An 18986-nucleotide genomic window follows, 5' to 3' on the forward strand; every position below is an offset into this window, starting at 1 on the left:
ACACACACACACACGCGCGCGCGCTCTCACCTCCCAGTGCAAAGTTGGTGGCCGCGCCCCTGCCCCTGAGCCGGACCAGGGCGCGGTCGTAGGCCTTTGCCGCCTCCCGCTCCTCGATGAACAGGCCCAGATAGATGTGCTTTGACCCCGGCACCCCAATGCGCGCCTCCCACCGGCCCGAGGGGTGGTGGGTCACGCCGCGGAAGGAGGAGGTGCCGCGGCTGAAGCCCTGGCTCTGGCGCCGCACCGCCATGACCAGCTCCTCCATGGTCATGCGGTTGATGCAGCCCAGCAGGTCGGCGTACTTGGTGAGGTCGAAGTTGGTCTTGCACCCGCGCCGGCCCTTGCACTTGAGCGCCGCGATGTCGTACGCCTCCGCGGCGTGCTCCTCGCACTCGTAGCCCCCCAGGTACACCTGGCGCCCAAGGTCCTTGACCCAGATGTGGGCCTCGAAGCGGCCGCTCCGCCGGTGCTTGGTCACGCCCCGGAACTGGGACGAGCGCGCCGCCTTGTCCCCCGCCGCGCCGGCCTTCCGCGCGCCGGGGCCCAGGGGGGGCCCGTCGGGGCCGATCCCGGCGCCAGCGGCGCCGGCGCCGCGCGCAGGCCGCCGCGCCGCCGCCACCACCGAGCTGGGGGAGGGCTTGGGCGCGGCCAGACCCGCGACGCGCGGCGGCGTGCCGGGGAAGTGCGCGCCCACCAGGCCCAGGCTCTCGTAGCCGTGGGAGGCGGCGGGCGCGGGGCTGGCGTAGTCGTTCGCATCGCGCGCGCGGGCGCTGGCATTGCCGCCGTGCCCAATCTCCACCATGCCCTCCAGCACGTGCCGAGCGCCGGCGTGAGCGCGCGGATCAAAGTCGCCGCCCTCCGTCTGCTCGGAGGTGGCGGTGCAGGGGTCCGCGCCGCCGGGGGCGCCGCCCTGCCCGCCGCCCAGGCCCCAGGCCGCCAGCTCGCCGCCCGGGCCGGACTTGCCGATGACGTAGGAGGCCAGCGGATTGTCCACGCTGGTGCCGGCCAGCGGGTTCAGCCCGCCCAGGCCCAGCAGGCCCTCCAGCCCCTGCTGCTGGCCGGGGTGGTGCTGATGCTGGTGCTGGTGCTGGTTCTGGTGCCCGGCGTGGTGGTGCAGCTCGCCCAGGCCCGGCATGTGCCCTGCGCCGGCCACGCTCGGGGCGGTGCTGGACAGGTAGGCCTGGAGCAGGTCGGGGTGGTGCAGGTGGGCGTGGTCGGCCAGGTCGGGGAGGGGGGGGGTGAAGCCTGGGGTGGGGCCTCCCCCTCCTCCTCCACCCCCTCCATGCCCGGACAGCAGGCCCAGGGCGTCCAGGTAGCCGGGGCCCAGCAGCTGCATCACCGAGTTCCCGAGGTGGCCGGGGCCCTCGCTGGGGCCCAAATCAACGCCCATGTCCATGGGAGGGCGCTGCGCGGGGGGCGGGGCGGGGAGGCACGGTGGCGTCCGAGGTATTCTCGGACACCACAACGATCACAGGGAAGATGCGGGGCCAGCCGAAAGGGCTTCAGGGCATGCAGGGGGTGTGATCGGGGCCCGAAACGCACCTTGGGTGGGTTGTGGACGCTGAGCACAAGCCGGTATCTGGCAGGCCTGGTCGCGTGGAAGGGTCAGGGCCTGCTCCCGTTGCCCCGCTCCCGTCCTCCTGTGGCCAAGACAATGTAATGTTGGGGTTATGCTGGGCAGGGTCAAGTCGGGCCCAGACAAGATGGCTTGGGGCGGCGGGGAAGGGAGGTGCCGCGCGCCTCCTTGACCTACACTCCTCCCGCACATGGGGTGTTACCTGCTTTCTGATAGGGGGGGCCGGTCAGAATCACTCGCACGCCTGGCACACCGTGCTCAATGCTGCAACCAGCGTGTAATGCGCTCTCGGTCTCGATCAGCACGGACTGGGGCCCATGCTGCGCGAAGGGGGGGGGGCCACGCTCCGACACCTGGTAAGGCAGGGGCTGGTGGGTGCTCGTCGAAAGACCTGACGACGCGGAGCAAGGAAGGATTAGAAACTCGGGTCTCATCCACCATTGACCTCCTGACTCCCTCGACCGGGATGCTCACTCCTGTGCGGGATGCAGTCCAACGCGGGGATGCCATGTGACTCGCTCGGAGGGTCCCAGGTGGCTTGGGTCCCCAGGCATTTGACCCTGGTAGACATGCACTGAGGAATACTCATTCTCTCTCGCACAGGAATACTCTGGGTGCTGGATGCCCCATTCAGGGCACAGCGAGTCCCATATCTAACTGCCATGCGGCAGTAGGCTGCCAGGGGTCCCATGGGAGGCTGCTGCTCCTCCCCAGACGATGGCAGACACTCCCTGACACCTCGTACCAAGCGAGACAAGGAGCGACAGATAAAAACCTGGCAGGCCTCCGGGATAATATCGGTCCGCAGCGCAGGGCACAAGGTAACAATCCAAATGCATGCTGTGCATCATGATCGCCTGTGACGAAGCGGGCGTGTTGGGTTGGCACTCGCGACGAGGCGCGCACCCTGTTCCGGCATCATCATGCAGAGGCCGTGCCTCCTGGCCTGTTACAGATACCGCCCCTCATCTCGTACTCAGGAGTTGCCGGAGGAAGTGAGGACGGCACTCAGGAATGCGCGTGTGCTGGATGCAGCGGGCAACAACCTGCAGAGCATCCCGGACTGGGTGCTCGAAGCCAGCAGCCTTAAGCGCCTGCTCCTGCAGAGCAACGCACTGCGTCACCTACCGTCTGGGCTGTCCCAGCTTCGGTCCCTCCGCGTGCTAAACTTGGCCAGCAATGCCCTCACGCACCTGCCGGATCTCCAAGGCCTGGTGCTCCTACAGGTCCTCACTCTCTCTCAGAATCACCTGGAGGAGGTAGACCCCAGCATCGGATGCCTCACAGCCCTCACGCAGCTCGATGTGTCCGGTGAGCTGGCCGGGCATGCAGAGATGAGGAGAGTAGAAAATGGTGCTGCGTTTTCCGCTTGCTTGTTTTGCCAATCATGTCTGGGTTGGAGATTGGAGTCGGGGAGGATCCAGAAAACGCCACCGAGCACCGCTGCCACACCCCTATCCATCAGGCAACAAGCTGACCAGGCTGCCGCCCAACTTGGGCAAGTGCGTGGCCCTGACAGAAGTGCTTGCTTCTGACAACAGGCTCGTGGAGGTCCCCACCGAGCTGGGCCGACTACAAAAGCTCCAGACGCTGAACCTGGAGCGAAACTCCTTGGCCGTCATCCCGCCAGCCGTGCTGGTGGGCTGCATCTGCCTGCAGACGCTCCTGCTCCAGGGCAACCCCCTCACGTCGGAGCAGCTCGCGGCCACTGAGGGGTATGCAGACTATGAACAGAGGCGGCAGAGGAAGTATGACAAAGTCCTCGCCACCAATGTCCTCACATCAGGCTTCACAGAAGCCATTGACCGTGACGTCGCTGTAACGTGACCAGAACCCTGGAATGGCTTCAGGGTTTGGATTGGGAGGCTGCCAGACTCATGATCAGCATGGGCACCAGCAAAATAGGTCGATGCCCCGACCTGTGCAATCTTGGCGGGAAGCGTCATAATAGTACAACGTCCCTCACCTCTCGACTTCGCCTCCAAGTTCGAGCTCCCTGCCGGGCTCTGTCTCTTTTCGTGACAGCGAAGAACCACAGGACGCAGGAGACTTGCACAAGATGGTGCGTGGCGTGGGCCGGGACGGCGACCGGGGCGCCGCACTGGAGGCGAAGCCAGCACCACGCGAGTGTCGCGACGCTGGCTGAGCCTGGGCAATGCCGTGATGTTTCTAGCTTGCGGCATGGCATCATTCCGGCTGCCCACTGCCCGCGCGATGCTTGAGACGCCCTCTACGGGGCAAGGAGGCGGACCCGCACTGATTTTGGCGGGGCACCTGGGGGGACTTCGCTGTCCCCGTCGTAGCTTTCTGTGACTCTTTCGGGGCGGTTCGCTGTGTGCATGGAATATTTCCGACCTGTGCCTCCCCCTGGATCGCCGTTCGCAGGTGCTCGCCTGCGATATCGACCTGCTGAACCCTCCTAAGGAGCTGGAGAAGCGCAAGCACAAGCTTCACCGCCTGGTTGCCTCCCCAAACTCCTACTTCATGGATGTCAAGTGCCAGGGGTGCTTCAACATGTGAGTTATGGGCGCGCCCCTGACCTGCGGGTGGCGACTCATCTCTCTCCCGTGCTTGGACGATCGCGGCTGATGTAGAGCCAGGATCATCCTTTTGACCCCATCCCGACCCCTCCCCTGCGCAGCACCACCGTGTTCAGCCACTCCCAGACCGTGGTGGTGTGCACTAACTGCAACACCGTCCTGTGCGTCCCTACCGGCGGAAAGGCTCGTCTGACCGAGGGTGAGGAAGAGATCAGGGTTGCCCTGTGGATGGGGCAGCGACCCTGGTCACAGTGCAGAGTGTGCGTGTGTGTGCCTGCACACATACCTTGGTCCTGCATGCATCCCTCGTGCGGCGCTTGGCCTACATCCCTCACCCCTGTTACTCCACTCCAGGCTGCTCTTTCCGGCGGAAGGCTGACAGCTGATCGTCTGTGCCCCTCCCGCCTGCCTGGAGGCCATGGCTGGGTGTGCACTGACGTCTGTAACGCTGCCGCTCTTCTAGCACCAGTTGGGCTTCAAGCTGGGAAACGGAGTATCATGAGGGTCGTGGGTCCTGGTGGGGGATGGGAGCTGCCTTGTGAGGCAAGCTGGGGCCGGCACAGGGGCCACAGTGGCATGCGCACCAGCGCCGCCATGGGTGCCGTGCCAGGTTGCTAGCCAGCGCGGGGGTAGAGGATGTCGTAGTGCCCCGGGCGGTACAGTAGGTGGACGCTGGGATCCACGGGCGCTGCACCTGCCAGGCTCTCTGGCACAAAATCGTGCATGTCGACGTGGGCTTCGTCCCCGGCACCGGGCCCGCCGTGCCCGCCGGGCGAGGCGCTGCGGTCCAGGTACACCACGCGCAGTGGCACCTGGAGGAAAGGGGGCATTGCAAGGGGGGGGTTGCCGATCAGCAGCAGGGCAACCGGCCAGGGGGCTCCCCCAACCAATGAGCCAGCGGCGGCCCCTGCAGTGATGGACCATGGCAACCTGCCTGCAGCGCGTTGGTGAGGGCGACAATGTGCACATGGTCGCTCTCCTCGTCCATGGGGTCCACAAAGCGCTGGCAGAAGGGGCCGACGCCGAGGTCACTCATGCCCTGCCAAGGTGGGGGGGTGGAGGAGGTGTGGGCACCTGTGTCATCGCCGGCATCGCAGTCGTGCTGCTGCTTCAGGGTTGGTCTTGCTGCACGGCCCATGGGCCCCCCCCCACAACTCACCATTATGAAGGGCTCGAAGAAGTCTGATCGCCTCCGGATCTCGCAGCTGGTGATCATCCGCATGAGGAACACGACGTAGTTGCTGATGTACTCTGTTGGGGGAAGGACCGGTTTGGCAGATTGCCTGAGTAGGCTCACCATTGTTCCACTGGGATCCAGGGTTGCACATGGTCAGAGTCAACATGCTGGGCGCAGCAAGACACCCGTCCCTCTTCTCCTTGCGCGACTTGCCAGAGCACATATTCTGTTCCAGAATATCAATGGACAGGGGCTCCACAGGGCTCCCGATGTTTCTGACCATGTCAAGCATGGCATCCATGGGAGTCTCCATCACTGGCGTGGGGATTTTGAAGCAGGGTCGTCAGAGCTTAGGCATGCTACCCGCAGAGTTACAACCATTGTTGCCCAGTACAGATTGTCACAGCCTGTGCCAAGGTGTAGGAGCCTGCAGGGCGCTCCATACCCCCCATGCCCTGACCCACCCATCTCCTCATAGCCAGCCTCGGTCAGCTGCTTCTTGACTTCTGCCAGCCGAGCCAGAACCCTGCGGACCAGGGGAGAGGCCTGACACGGTCAGCATGCAACCACAGTGTAGTGACGAGGACATTGGATCAGGCGCTGTCTTCTGAATCAGTTCTGGTCAGGTTGCACCTCCTCTTCAGGGCCATTCAAAGGGCACCCTGCACAAAGGCCATCCACGCTTCAATGCCGCACTCCACACCTATCCTTCTCGGCGTCATCCCCCATCAGCAGCATCCGCTCGATGAAGGCAAACACAAAGGAGCGAAAGAAGCAGTTCCCGTCCCCGCGCGTCCGTCGGATGAGGCCGTAGGCCCCCTCCAGGGTTTGGATCTTGGACAGGAAGACGGGCGAGCCGGCAACATACTCTGCCGCCAGCGAGGACAGGGGCTCGGGCTGGCCCACCAGCGCCTGCTTCCCGGGTCCGGCCTCGCGGATGGTATTCTCCCAGGCGATGATGTCGGCGTCTGATGGCCGGTCCGGGAAGAGCGGGCCGCCGGGGGCCGTGCCATCTGCAACCTCGGAAGCCTCGATGGGGGCACCCAGCATCATCGCTTCGCTCGAGGAGACGCTGGGAGGACAGGACGATGGGGGCTGGGCTCGGAACGCAGCAGGCCCTGGCAGGGCTCAGGGGGGCAGCTTGATCCATTGACCCTGGCAGACTGTCTCCTGCACCCTCTCGGCAATGTGGGCCAGTCGGCGAACAGGCTCCTCCTGGCAGCATGAGTTCTCCTCACACCCCTCTCACCCATGCACTCACCGGGCCAGCTCTGGCGCCCCCTGGCTGGTACCCAGCGTGCTGCCCTCATCGACGCTGTTGCTGCTGCAGCCTGGGGCCATGCACGGATCAGCAGTGGATCCCACGTGCTGGGATACGGAGGGCTCCGGGCCAAAGTTGGAGCCCGACACCCCGGAGGTCTCCCCGAAGGCTTGGCTGGCTGTTGCGGCAGGATGCGCCGACACGGACGCCCCTCCTTCTGCCGTGTTCATGCTCTCGAATACCACCTCTCCCACGGATGCCTCGGGTGTGGGGCGCGTGGAGGACCCTCCAAAGACCCGAGAGCCTGTCGGGGAGCTGTGGCCCTGGGCGATAGGCGCACCGTACCCGCTGCATTGGCTGCTGGACATAGTACTCACTTGAATAGCAGCGCAACTTAAAGAACAAACTCAGACCTGACCGGCTCCAGGGCCGATCAGAGGCTGTCGTTGCCGTGGTGCTGGGATAATGGAGGCTTGCAGATGCTCCTCGTCCTGATCTGGAGAGTGCTTTCGGGTAGGTTTGTACGACAGTCACCGAGTTCAAGCTTCGAGAGTATGCCAGTGCTGTGCTCAGCGTGAAGTTTTGTGATCAATGTTTCGGCAGTCGAGCGCCACTTTCTTGCGGAGAGAGCTTCCGAGATTAGGGTTCGATGGGCGGGACACTGCAGCATTAGAGCCCTAAGCCTGTGCCGAGGGATCTCGCTCATCAATAATTGTTCGAAACACCTGGCTCTCTGGACTGTCAACAGGCTTGATGAAGGTTGCCAGCCTTTTCTCGGGAGCAGGGGCGCTCGACCTGGGGCTGCACCAGGTACGTCCTCCCCATGCGCGCGCTGATCGTTGATGAATTCTGGGTTACGATCCAAGCGATGTGAATGCTAATTCACTCATTGCGCATTGCTTGATCCCAGGCTGGGCACGAAGTCATCCTGCTGTGCGAGGCGGACCAAGGCGCCCGGCAGGTGATGCTGGGGGTCCCTCCGGCCCCCCACCCACCGTTGGGAAACTCGGCTCGGAGCATGTGGGGGTTGAATGAGGTGGGAGGGTGCCCAAACCCCTCATCTGAACCCCCATGCCCTATTTACACCTCCATGCATCCCTGACGATCAGGTGCTGACCTCTGCGTTCCCGGGGGTGCACATCACCGAGGATGTGGCTGCCCTCGAGCGTTTGCCCGAGGTGGGTGATCGGACGGGCAGGCATGGCCGGGGTCGCTGGGTGTGGGTGGGGAGTGGGCCGAGGGCTTTGTTCCTGAGGTTTCCTGGCCAGGTGTGTCGAGACGGGCAGGAGGCATGGCCGGCCCCCCGACCCCGCAGCAGGCAGGACCCCATCATCACGCGCCCCTGTGTGCACTGGGCACATGAGTCTCTCCCTGCATTCACCCCACACCCCTGCACCCACCCCCGCCGCGCTCACCAGGAGACAGAACTGCTGGCTGCCGGGTTCCCCTGCATCGACGTCAGCCGGGCGGGGCTGCGCCGGGGTCTAGAGGGCAAGTCCACGGGCCTCGTGCGCCACGTCTTCCGCCTGCTGCGCGTCGCGGCCCGAGCCCGCCGCCCTGTGCCCTGGGTCCTGCTGGAGAACGTGAGCGAGACGGTCCTGGGTGGGTGCGGGGGGTTGCTTTGATCTGGCCCTGCTCCCCGGTCCGACCCATGCAGCCGGCCTGGCGCCCACGTCGCGCGCCGCTCCCCACTCCCCTCCCGTCCCATTGACCCGGCCCTGCCGCTCGCAGGTGGAGGCGCTGCTGGACCGCGCCAACGGCGAGCCCCCTGTGATGCAGTACATCGCCCGCCAGTTCCAGGAGCTTGGGTATGGATCCTGGGCGTACCGGGTGGTCAACTCCGCAGGTGGCTGGCTGGCGGGGTGCTGCCGGGGGATGGTGGAGGGGATGATTGGCTGGGGGCGGAAGGTCCCGGGCTAGGAGTGGTGGGTATGAGTGTCAACCTGCAGAGGTAGGACTGACGCATGGCGGCGCTGACTCCGTCGCGCGCTGGGTTGCGGCACGGCGCGGCGCTGCAAGGGCATTCCTTCTCCAGGGGATATCGCTGCAGCGGTCGGTCAGCAGCTACTTTTCCGCCCCTCGTGCTCCTCACAAGGCTTTGGGCTGCCCAACCGCCGCCGGCGAGTGTTCATTGTGGCCTCCATGCACGGCGATGCCCGGGACGTGCTCCTGGCCCAGGTGAGGGATTGTGTGTTGCTGCAAGCGCTCCGTGCGTTGCTGCAAGCGCCAGATGCGTGTGGGAGGGTTTTGACAAGGGTGTCCCGGGCGTGCACAGCAGGCGAGCCATGCCGGTGCACCAGACTGCAGCTCTGCGCCGCTCCATCGATGCAGGGCGCCATGGGCTGCCCGGGGTCCTGCAAGCACCTCTTCGACGGCCAGCTGTGCTACAGCTGCTACTGCTCCTCGGATCGGTCGGCGCGGGAGGTTTCCTACGCCATCGACCTCGGCAACGCGATGTGGGTGCCTGGGAGGGGGGGATGGAGCGGGTGCTCGGGCAGGAGAGGGGGAGGTCCATAAGCCGAGCAAGCTGGCTGCTGTCCCGAACCAGGGCCGGCCAGCCTCAGGGGTGCAGCGATGGGTCCTGCTGCGCATCCAGAATGGCTACCCAACCAATCAGACCCCCCCGCCTCTGAAGCCTCACGCATCTTCCTCGTTCCCTCCTATTACCAAACTCACAGCTCGCCGGCGGGGGAGGACGTGGTGCCCACATTCACCACCTCAAATGACCGCATGCTGCTCCTCCTTTCCTCCGGGCTCAGCGGCATGTTGCGCTGTGATGATGCCGAGCGGCTGCAGGTGACGGGGCGGGGGAAACTTGGGGACACAGGGCTGGGTGGGGATCCCTGCTGTGGCACATAGTGGAAGCGTGCTTGCTGTTATCTGTGTTGTGTTGCCGAGGGGCCAAGTGGATGGAGTCTGCACCCTGTCAGGGATTGACGTTGGCCCCTTGCAAGCCCCACCTCTAAACCTTGTCGAAACCAACAGGGCTTGCCGGAGGGCTACACCAAGCCCTGCTGGCCGCTGGCGGGGCCGGGGCTGGGGGGCCACCGCCTGGCGCGACCCCGGGACGTGGATGCAGAGACAGCGGCCGCCAAGCGCTGGGATCTGCTGGGTGGGTGCTGTGCGTCGGGCTGTGGTGGAGAGAGGCCGCCGCGCATGTTGTGGGCTTTTATCCAGTTGGTCCTCTCCCCTCGCGGCAGGAAACGCGGTGACCGTGCCAGTCGCGCGCTGGCTGGGGGAGCGCCTGGCCCAGCCCTACGCCTTCAAGTACCAGACCGCGGGGGTCAGCAACCGGCGGATGGATGCACTTGTCCGGGAGGGAATGGCAGATGCCGGGCCGGAAGCTGGCAGGTGGGTGTTTTGGTGAGAAATTTTGACATGGTGAGCCGTTGGCTGGACACTGGAATCCATGGTTGCCTGCTGCACCCCTGCACTGGCTAGACCTGGGTATGGGACAGATTTCGGCCATTGGAGAGTCATTGTGGTATTCAGTTCCCCCACCTTTAAACACGATCTGGAGATTGCTGACAGTGAAACCAGCCACGTTGGTCATAGCACGCCATGTCATCCCTTTCTCCCCCCTCCAACACGGCGCAGGCCTTCCCCCAACCTGTGGAGCTTTGTGTGCCTGGATGAGCTCCAGGAGGCGGTGCTCTTCCCCTACCTGCTGTCCCGCCCAAAGCCCGCCGTGGCCGGCGAGGTCGAGGCCGAGGGCGTGGAGGCCCCCCTCCCCGACCTGACCACGGGCGACTGGCTGGACCCCGCCACCAATGCGGCCCGCGAGGCCACGGCCGAGGTCATCCTGGCCCAGACCGAGGAGGCGGGCCGGGACCGGGAGCTGGAGAAGGACATGTTTCAGGCAGCGCTGGTGCATCGGGTGAGGCAGCGGGTGGCCTGCCTTGGGGCTTGGTGGCTGGCTTTACTGCCCGCATGAGTCGCTGCATGCACATGTTGACCCTCAGAGCACACGAGGGGGTAGCACAGGCAGTGGTGCTGGCACATAATCCTGGCACTGCACCCCCCAACCCCACCCAATCCCCCGGGCAGGCGCGCAAGGGGCAGCTGTCGGGCGTGGCCCGCCTGCAGATCCCCTGGGACAAAGAGGCCTGGCCCCGCGCCGGGTGGTGGGTGCGTGGCTTGGGCGCGTTTGCGGTGGAGGACATGTCGGAGCACCCCGTGCCCACGCCCTTTCTACCGCTGGGGGACTTCATCGGAGAAGTGGGGAGGTGTGCGGAGGGGGAGGGGGGGGTGCTGTGAGGGGTCACCACAGGCTGTGGTGTCGCTGGGGTGGGACCTGGAGGAGGGTCTGCCAGGGCACATCACCAATGTCGCCGGTGACAGGCCCCCCCCACCCCCAAACATCCCACACCACAGGCCGGCCAGGCCCGAGGAGGTTGACTCCTACCTGCACAGGATGCAGGAGCGGGGGTGGGACGCCTCGAACACCGTCGCGAAGTTGCTGAAGAACAATGCACGCTTCTCCTATGAGGTGGGTGCATGCGCTGGGGGAGGGGCCTATCAGACCAGATCTTTTCTGTGCTGTGGTGTGTGAGAGTCGAGACGCGGGCTGCTGCATGACGGGCAGGTTGAGAGGAAAGGCTCCGGGCCTTCCTTGCACCATCATGAGAGCTAGCGTGACACTCGACTCCACACCGACCACCCCCTACCTTCCTTCTGCCCTCGCTCCAGGTGCGCAACATCTCGCGCCTGCCGGGCCTGCTCTCGGACGCCGACATGATCGGCCCCCTGTGCTGGGCGCTGGACCCTCAGTCGGGCGCATGGTGGCCTGTGGAGGTCCTGGACCCCATGTCGCTGCCCACAGGTGACTGGGATGGAGGGCAGGGGTGCGCAGGGGAGGAATGGACTGGCTTTGACACGAGGCAGGACACCCAGGGGCAGTGTTCGGAACACAGCAATGCACTGGACCACCATGCAGGCCGGACGCTGCCGCCCGAGGCACTCGCAGATCTCAGCTCCGAGCAGAGGGTTGCCTCCCTGCCGTCGCACGCCGCCTCGGCTGCCATGGCCCAGCAAGTGGTGCGCTCATTCCTTTGGCGAGCAGCTGCGGCCGTGCGTCCCTCAAACTGCATGTTGCGGCAGTCCAAGCATTGGCTTGCCGAGGAGACTGAGCTGGGGCTGTGTCCGCCGCAAGCGCTCGAAGGGGTGCATTGATGCCTTCATGTCCTCCACCTCCTCTTCCTGACTGTCCCTTTCAGGCGCCAGAAGACAAGCGGGTGTTGGTCAACTACCTCCCAGTGCATGGCGCCGTCTGGCAGGTGACAAGTGTCTCGTAGTGGAGGGGACGTGGCAGTCAGAGGAGATCCGTTGACGTCAGCTGGGCTTCCAAGAAGTGCATGGGCATGCCCGTGACGAGTGGAGACGGGGTGCAGTGAAGTCTGCCTCGCGCTGTTGTCGTATCCTCCCTCTGATCTAGCCCAGCCTGGCCAGGTGGCTGTGAGCGTCGCCTGTGCTTTACTGAAAGTGTAAGCACTTGACCCACCCTCCCCCGCCTCTCACACACGACACAGTGGCGCCATCCGGACGACCTCATCCCATACGAGGCAAACCTTGCAGCCAAGGAGAGCGCCGCATCTGCGGCCATCCGGTCGGGCAAGTTCAAGCACGCTGAGAAGCTGAGCCAGGCGCTGGCAGGTGGGGAACATTGGGGGGAGTTGGATTTTGACCAGTCATATGCTTGGATGTAAGCCTGGTTGCTGCAGGTCACTGCGACCTGTAACGATGGGCGAGACAGCAAGTATGATCCTGCATCCCTTGATTCACGCTTGCGGTGACCCCTGTCTTAACACATATCCCCCACTGCGCACCATCTGGTATCCCAGCCGCCCAGCCCCGCCCCCCAAATTCATCCCATGCAGACGCGCGCGCCTCGCTGTCTATCCTGAAGGGTCGGCACACGCTGGAGGGCGACCGCATGCGGCGCACGCGCGCCGCCGCGGCCGCCTCGGCGGTGAATTTGAAGCAGCGCTGTGGCGGCTGCAAGACCTGCATGAACCTGCTGGCGGGGCAGCGCCGCTACGAGTGCCTGACGCAGCGCATGAAGGCCGCCGCGCTGTCCGGCCACGCCGGCGCGCAGCTTGCAGTGTGCCGTGAGGACGCGCTGGGCGCGCGCGTGCGCGTGTGGTGGGACGGCGACGCCACCTTCTACTCGGGCGTGGTGGCGCACTACGACGCCGTCAGCACCGAGCACACCGTCTGCTATGACGACGGCGAGGTGGGCATGCACAAGCTGTGGCAGCATGACGAGCGCATCAACGTGGAGTCGGGGGTGGAGGAGTGGCCGCGGGAAGCCGAGGCGGCCAGGCAGAAGCTGCGCACCGCACACGACCTGCTCCGCGACAAGAAGCGCGTGGTGAGGGTGTGTTTTGGGGGGTTTGGGAGGGGGTTGGAGGAAACCATTTCCCTCTGGGAGGTTGAAAGCGGTGCACCATCATTACAGCCTGCCCTGCTGCACCATCTTAGAGCTTGTGGTGGAGGATGAGATTTCCGGTCCTCGGTCCTCGGCCCTGCACAGAGTACTGTGTGCTCCAAGTCCACTGCTCCTGCGGGGGCTGCGTCGCGAGCAGCGCCCTCGTGAGGATGGCCGGCCGGCTCAACGCCCACCCCCGCCCACCCTGCTCCCAACCTGACAGGGCTCCCCGCCGTCGGCAGCCCAGCTGCCGGCGCTGGGCCTCAGCGACTATGAGCAGAAGCGGGCAGAGCTGGTGCGCCGCAACCGGCTCATGTTCGAGCAGACGCTGGCAAACGGAGGGGAAGCGGGGTTGGAGGGGCCGGGCAGCGGCGAATCTGGCGTCGCGGCGCCAGGGGAGACGGCCGTGGAGGGGCCCGCGAGCCTGGCAGGGGGAGCATCAGGGCCGAGCCAGGACTGGTCTGGAGGCGGCCAGCGGCCAGAGGCAGTGGTGTCGGTGTCCCTCCCTGCAGGCGCGCCTGTCCAATCCGCCCCAAAGCGGAAGCACTCTGCCAGCGGCAAGAAGGGCGGCAGCAAGAAGAAGAAGGCGCACGGCGGCGCGGCCACGTGCCCTGCCAATGGAGCCAAGGCGGGCAATGCCCTGGACGCTGAGCAAGGGCCCGCGACGCCGACGCCCACCCAGCCCAGGAGGAGCCTGTGCGTGCTGTGTCGGAAGACTGGGGGCACAGCCTGCATGGTGGTGAGCAGGGGTGGGTGGTGTGGGGCAGTGCATGGCGGATTCGATGCACAGCATGACGGCTCAGGCCCACAGCCTAACACATCGGGGTCATCACATACAGCTCCCATCGCTCCAATCCCTGCAGTCGTGCGTGGGGTGTGCAGCGGCGGATGTTACGCCGCCCACGCTCTCCCACTCCACGTGCCGAGGCCGCGAGGCGGCGCGCAATGACGAGGACCCGCTGCAGGACTGGAGGTGCCCCAAGTGCCGCGCAGCGCAGCGAGAGCTGGGACCCGAGCATGCGCTGCGGGGGCTCGCCGAGGCGGTCCTTGTGGCGGCCTGAGTGACGAGGTGAATTGCACAAGTTTGAAACTGGCACAGGCTGGCTTGTGGATGGTGTTGTTTTCTAGCTCAGTTTCCAGTATGATCTGTCCAGACGGGTCGACACCAGGCAGTGATGCTCTTCCTTCCAGGATTTGCGAGGGCTTACTTCTTTTTGAGTATTGCCTACTCTTACTTCAGCAATGCAATGATCACCAGTGCAGGCCTAAGGCAACTGTCATGGATGCGCCTCTGACATCTTCCCTTTTCGAGTGATCCTGTTCACCTTGTTTGAGCACCTTTGACATCCTACACGTAAGACAGCATGATTGCATGTCATAGCGATTCCTGCTCACCCTGCGCCAGATGAGGTCCAATGCACGCCAGTCAGCTAGAATTGATGCAGGGAATGAAGAGTGCTGGTGGGTGCATGAATCACAGCGTCTCATCAATCCTACCAGCCATTCATGGAGGGCACGCCTTCTGGGGTGACAAAGCCACAGCTTTTCTCTCAGTAGCTTTCAGGCTGCCCCAGGCTGGCCCCAGGCTCTGCGGGCCCAGGCATCGGCGCCAGCCAGCAGCCTGGTGAGGCACAGCGCCAGACCGACGACGAGCAGCACGACCGCGACCAGGAGCCCGGCCCGCACCAGCACCCTCTGTCGCTGCTGCCGCAGCCTCAGCTCCCGGGCGGACGGCGCGGGGGGGTGACTGGGGCCGGCAGGGCGCGCTACACGGTGGCCTATCTTCTTGCCGTCGTCGACCGCTCCTCCCTCCCCAGCCGCGCGCTGGAGCAGGCCCGAGCGTGGCTTGGGGGCCGCCGGGCCCCCAGCCGCAGCAGGGATGCCGCTCGCCTCGTCAGGCGGCGCCGGTCCCTTGGCGGCAGCAGCCTCGGAGCGCGCCGGCCCAGGCTTGGCCCTGCAGGCGGCACTGCATGGCAGCAGGCGGAGGGCCACGCCGTCCTCGACCCGGGGCTCCCGCCCGCTCCTCGCCAGCAGCGCGCGCGCCTCGACGCAGGGCATCCGCTGCTTGGTCGCCTTGCAGGCGCACCGCACCGTCACCAGCTCCTGGCAGGTGCCGGACCCGGGACAGGGGCCCCCGTGGCATGGCTCTGAGAGTGCGGGACGGGGAGGCTTCTGTTGGGAGGGCTGGCATCGAGGGACACAAGCACAATTACACAGGTGCCAGGGCTACGCTCGTGTGGGCAAGGAGAGCCTCACCGTCGCATGTCCACGCTTGCGCCGATTGGTGATACCTCGCTGGCCTATGGACACACATGCATGGCCATCTGCCCATGCTCAAGGCAGCCCACCCCCCTCCCCGGACCACACCGACCTCGGCAAAGGTGGGGACACAGGGGCAGCGTGCGGAGACAGACAGCCCCGCAGCTGCGCAGGTCGCGGTCTGGTCGGGACTCCTGACCAGTCAGCTGCGCGCAGGCGATGCTGAGCGTCGACTTGCCGCAGTGGCATGCCTGGGAGGGGGGCGAGGGGCCGGGGGGTACGGGGATTGAGACCAGCCATGGCTTTGGATTGGGACTCGGGGACAAACTCGTGGCGAGCGCAGCCCCACCTCGATGCAGCACCGATGGCACGCAGTGCACTGCAGCAGGGAGCTGTAAAGGCGCACCCTGAGACCCCCTCACAAGCGCACCTGCTGCACCAGCTCTACACACACTGGGCAGGCGTCCGGGTGGCAGGCGAGCGGGCAGGCGTGCGCGCACGCCCCCCGCGCCACCCCACACCGGCGCGTGCAGGGCGTGCAGGGTCCCGCGTGGCAGGCGAGCGCGCAAGCATGCCGCCCGCACGCCAGCGGCTTATCGCAGGGCGCGCCGCAGGCGTAGGGGCCGCTTGCGCTGCAGGGCAGCTGCCGCACCTCGTGGCCTCCGAGGCAGGGCGCCGCAACAGGGTGCATGCAAGGCGGGCAGGGCGTCATCGCCTGTCCATCCCGCACAGCCCGCTCCGTCGCCTCTGCGGCGGCCGACACGGGTCCGCTTCGGTCGACGCTTCGGTCGGCGGAACCACTCGCCGCCGCGGCCCCGCCCGCCGGTGGCGGCCGGGGGGCGGCGTACTCTGCCACTGCCGTGGGAGCGGCGTCATGGCACGCCTCGCTGGCGCACAGGTGCCCGCAGGGCAGGCGAGTGCCGCAGGGCAGCGGGCAGGGCGGACAAGGGCCGTAGTGGCAGGCATGTTGCGCACGCTGGGCCGGGTCCCCGCCGGCGTGTCGGCACGGCGCAGGGACGGCGCACGGCTGGCGGCAGGCGGGCGGCGCGGCGGCGCGCTGGGCGCCGCACGGCACGGTGTGCGCACTGTGCCCGCACGCACAGGTCAGCGTGACCCTCATCTGGCAGGGGCGGCAGGGGCCGGCGTGGCACGGCGCCGCGCAGCGGTGGCTGCCGCACCGCAGCCTCCGCCCGCAAACCTGGTGGGGCGGTACTTGGGAGGGGGATGAGGGAGCTCTGGCGGGCAGAGTTTTGGCCCAGGTTGTAGGGGATGTTTTGCCCCCCGCTCACCGCAGCGTCCCTCAGGCCTAGGCGTCACCCACGAAAACCCTGCATGCCCCGCGCATCCACCCAGCTGTGCACAAGCTCGGCGGTGTAGCCCCGCCGCCTCCCCTCCATGCAGTTCCCTTCTCCAGATGCAAGCGCCCTTTGGCACCCTCGCAAACTCCCCTCGCATTGGCCCCCCTCTTCACCCCACCCACTCCAACCACACACCTCCTCGCACGGCGGGCAGTCGCCCGAACAGCAGCGGCGCCTGCAGGCGTGCCGTCCACAGGCCCTCATGGCGGCGCACCTCCGGTCGCAGCGCACCTCCTCCCCACACCGGGTGCGGCGGCTGGTCTTGCCGCAGGCGCAGGTCCCGTCGACCCAGGCGCGGCAGGCGGAGGGGCAGGGCCCGGCGTGGCACCGCTCCTCGCACGTGTGCTGGCCGCAGGGCAGGGACTTCCCGCAGGTGGCGCCGCAGGGGGGCACCTCCTCCCCGCACCCGGCGCCGGCGCGCCCCGCCGTCTTGCCGCATGGGCAGGTCTGTCGGCCCGCCAGGGGGCAGGCGGGGCAGGGGCCGGCATGGCACACCAACGCGCAGGTGTGCGCCCCGCAGCCCAAGGGCTTGCCGCACGTCTTGCTGCACGACCGCGTGCCTCGTTCCCAGCACTGCACGTTCTTGAAGACCTGTGCTCCGCAGCGGCAGGGCAGGATGCTCGACGCGGTGCACGGAGGGCAGGGGCCCTGTGTGTGTTGAGTGGGCAGGTGAGAGGGTTGTGTCAGAGTGGTTTCTGAGGTGGAAAGGTGGGTGACAGGTGGATTGTGTCCTGGCACATGGGTGTGCCTGCAGGATTGCTGCCACTCTGACCCAGGAGCTGAGCCCCTGCAGATCCCGTCCCCTTCCCATTCATTGGAGGTTTTCACCCCCTGCCACCCCAGTCTGCGCTCACCGCATGGCAGGGCTGAGAGCAGGCATGTCCACACCCCCTCTGCCTCCCGCAGACAGCGCCGCAGGCAAAGGCGGCGCTGTGGCAACGCCGCTGCTCCGAGGCTGCCCCGCAGTGGCAGCTGGCGAGGAGCATGCGCGGGCACGGCGGGCACGGGCCTGGGGTGAGGAGAGACTGAGGGTTGAATGGCAGTGAAGTGTACCAGAAGTGGGGGGAGTATGGTTGGGCAACGGTGAGATCGCTTGGGCAGTGGCGAAGTGCCACTTGACAAGTTGAAAATCCATAGAGCACCAGGCATTCTTTGCGAGGCAGACGACGTACCTGGGTGGCAGAGCAGGGCACAGGGGTGCCCACAGCCGGGGAGCGGACGGCCACAGGTCCCGCCGCAACTGCATGGTGAATTTGAATGAAGTGAATAGGGTCAGCGCTGGAGTCACCCTTCCTTTGAGATGAAGAAGTCAGGTGCACGATGGCAGTCTGCTCTGCAAGCTCTGACCAAGCATGGTCAAGCCCCACTGGCACGTCAGCGTGCACTGCCTGCACGCCAGTCACGACACCATCGTGAAGGGACCCCTCCAGCCCTCCGACTCCAAGATCGCACCTGTGCGCCAGGAGCCAGGGGTCGGCCGCGGGCTCTGCCACCTTGCCGCAGAAGCAGGAGTAGTCCCGGGGGATGGCAGAGGCTGCATACTCATGGCGGCACTTGGGACAGGCCCACGTGGGCGGGGCCTGGCCGGGGTCACGCTCGATTTGACCCAGGCTGTGGATTGTCTTGGCGTCTGCCGCGTCCAGCTGCTGCCGCGCCCAGGACTGTGCGCAGCCAAGGTGGGTCATCACGTAGCACCCCCCACGACAGTACCACACAGCTTCTGGGGATGAGTGAGGGGGGGGGGGGCCGTGGCGCCAAGCAGTCTTGTATGGCATCGATGGCTCTCCAGGGCCACAGGCAGTCACCACTCCAGCATCCCTACCTGCTGATGCTATGGTCTCCAGGCATACTAGGCACACTGCTGCATCATCCTGGCATTCTGCCAGGTGCTCCCTCACTCGAGCGAGCAGGTGTGGCTGGGGATCATTGTAGCCCTGCAGGGCCAGCTCCATGGCGTGCATGCTCGACGACACTCAGACGGATGAGCAAGCACAGCAAGGCCACCTGATCCTAATTTGGAGTCTTCTGTGCGGCTGGAGGGCCAACGCTGGATACACCCTCGAAAGGGTGTCCGAGTGGAATGGTCTGCATCATGTATACAGAAGGCAGAGGGTAATCGTTAAAAACATTAACATACATATCAAGCCATGCACGCATCATGTCCTGTGACCATCGAAGTACATGCCACTTGCCAGATCGGGCTTGAAGACGTGGTGCACCACGGTCGCCCCAGCGAGTAGCGAGGCCATCGCCACGGCATAGGCCTTCAGATACGACATTCCCGTGCCTTATGAATATTGTCGTGTCCAGCGTCCGCATGTCCTGCCCTAATGTGGAGTGAGCCAGGAAGACGCACGGCTACTTCACGCGCAGGTGCCGGGTCTT

The 18986-nt window shown here is 65.7% G+C and overlaps 6 protein-coding genes across 6 annotated transcripts in view; 2 read left to right on the top strand and 4 right to left on the bottom strand.

Moving 5' to 3' along the window:
* F751_3332 (AP2-like ethylene-responsive transcription factor PLT2) overlaps nucleotides 1-1393 on the bottom strand; it is a gene marked incomplete at both ends in the record, with an annotated part of 2898 nt that extends 1505 nt beyond the window's left edge. The window contains 3 exons of the mRNA XM_011397709.1: nucleotides 31-865; nucleotides 974-1054; nucleotides 1343-1393. Of these exons, the coding sequence (XP_011396011.1) occupies nucleotides 31-865; nucleotides 974-1054; nucleotides 1343-1393 (967 nt within the window). The remainder of the gene's footprint in view (nucleotides 1-30; nucleotides 866-973; nucleotides 1055-1342) is intronic.
* An 839-nt stretch (nucleotides 1394-2232) lies between these two features.
* On the bottom strand, nucleotides 2233-2430 carry F751_3333 (hypothetical protein; the record flags this gene model as incomplete). The annotated part of the gene is made up of 1 exon (XM_011397710.1): nucleotides 2233-2430. One exon carries the CDS (start codon nucleotides 2428-2430, stop codon nucleotides 2233-2235), a length of 198 nt encoding a protein of 65 aa, XP_011396012.1.
* Nucleotides 2431-2502: 72 nt separating this feature from the next.
* F751_3334 (40S ribosomal protein S27-2) lies at nucleotides 2503-4505 on the top strand (the record flags this gene model as incomplete). Its single annotated transcript, XM_011397711.1, has 5 exons — nucleotides 2503-2890; nucleotides 3045-3337; nucleotides 3965-4095; nucleotides 4221-4318; nucleotides 4474-4505. The coding sequence occupies 5 exons, from the start codon at nucleotides 2503-2505 to the stop codon at nucleotides 4503-4505; spliced, it is 942 nt and encodes a 313-aa protein (XP_011396013.1).
* A 228-nt stretch (nucleotides 4506-4733) lies between these two features.
* On the bottom strand, nucleotides 4734-6787 carry F751_3335 (Ubiquitin thioesterase otubain-like protein; the record flags this gene model as incomplete). The annotated part of the gene is made up of 7 exons (XM_011397712.1): nucleotides 4734-4931; nucleotides 5087-5158; nucleotides 5279-5370; nucleotides 5417-5611; nucleotides 5761-5822; nucleotides 6000-6368; nucleotides 6558-6787. The coding sequence occupies 7 exons, from the start codon at nucleotides 6785-6787 to the stop codon at nucleotides 4734-4736; spliced, it is 1218 nt and encodes a 405-aa protein (XP_011396014.1).
* A 523-nt stretch (nucleotides 6788-7310) lies between these two features.
* F751_3336 (putative BsuMI modification methylase subunit YdiP) lies at nucleotides 7311-14045 on the top strand (the record flags this gene model as incomplete). Its single annotated transcript, XM_011397713.1, has 19 exons — nucleotides 7311-7367; nucleotides 7667-7735; nucleotides 7976-8140; nucleotides 8289-8403; nucleotides 8653-8735; nucleotides 8889-9013; nucleotides 9236-9353; nucleotides 9543-9669; nucleotides 9758-9908; nucleotides 10155-10434; nucleotides 10605-10783; nucleotides 10932-11046; nucleotides 11247-11379; nucleotides 11494-11594; nucleotides 11774-11833; nucleotides 12086-12209; nucleotides 12434-12927; nucleotides 13208-13723; nucleotides 13848-14045. 19 exons carry the CDS (start codon nucleotides 7311-7313, stop codon nucleotides 14043-14045), a joined length of 3210 nt encoding a protein of 1069 aa, XP_011396015.1.
* A 499-nt stretch (nucleotides 14046-14544) lies between these two features.
* On the bottom strand, nucleotides 14545-18553 carry F751_3337 (NF-X1-type zinc finger protein NFXL2; the record flags this gene model as incomplete). The annotated part of the gene is made up of 6 exons (XM_011397714.1): nucleotides 14545-15131; nucleotides 15356-15494; nucleotides 15674-15903; nucleotides 17774-17841; nucleotides 18054-18321; nucleotides 18424-18553. 6 exons carry the CDS (start codon nucleotides 18551-18553, stop codon nucleotides 14545-14547), a joined length of 1422 nt encoding a protein of 473 aa, XP_011396016.1.
* Nucleotides 18554-18986: the final 433 nt, after the last annotated feature.

This window comes from Auxenochlorella protothecoides, assembly GCF_000733215.1.
Source record: "Auxenochlorella protothecoides strain 0710 unplaced genomic scaffold scaffold36, whole genome shotgun sequence".
Lineage (NCBI taxonomy): Eukaryota > Viridiplantae > Chlorophyta > Trebouxiophyceae > Chlorellales > Chlorellaceae > Auxenochlorella > Auxenochlorella protothecoides.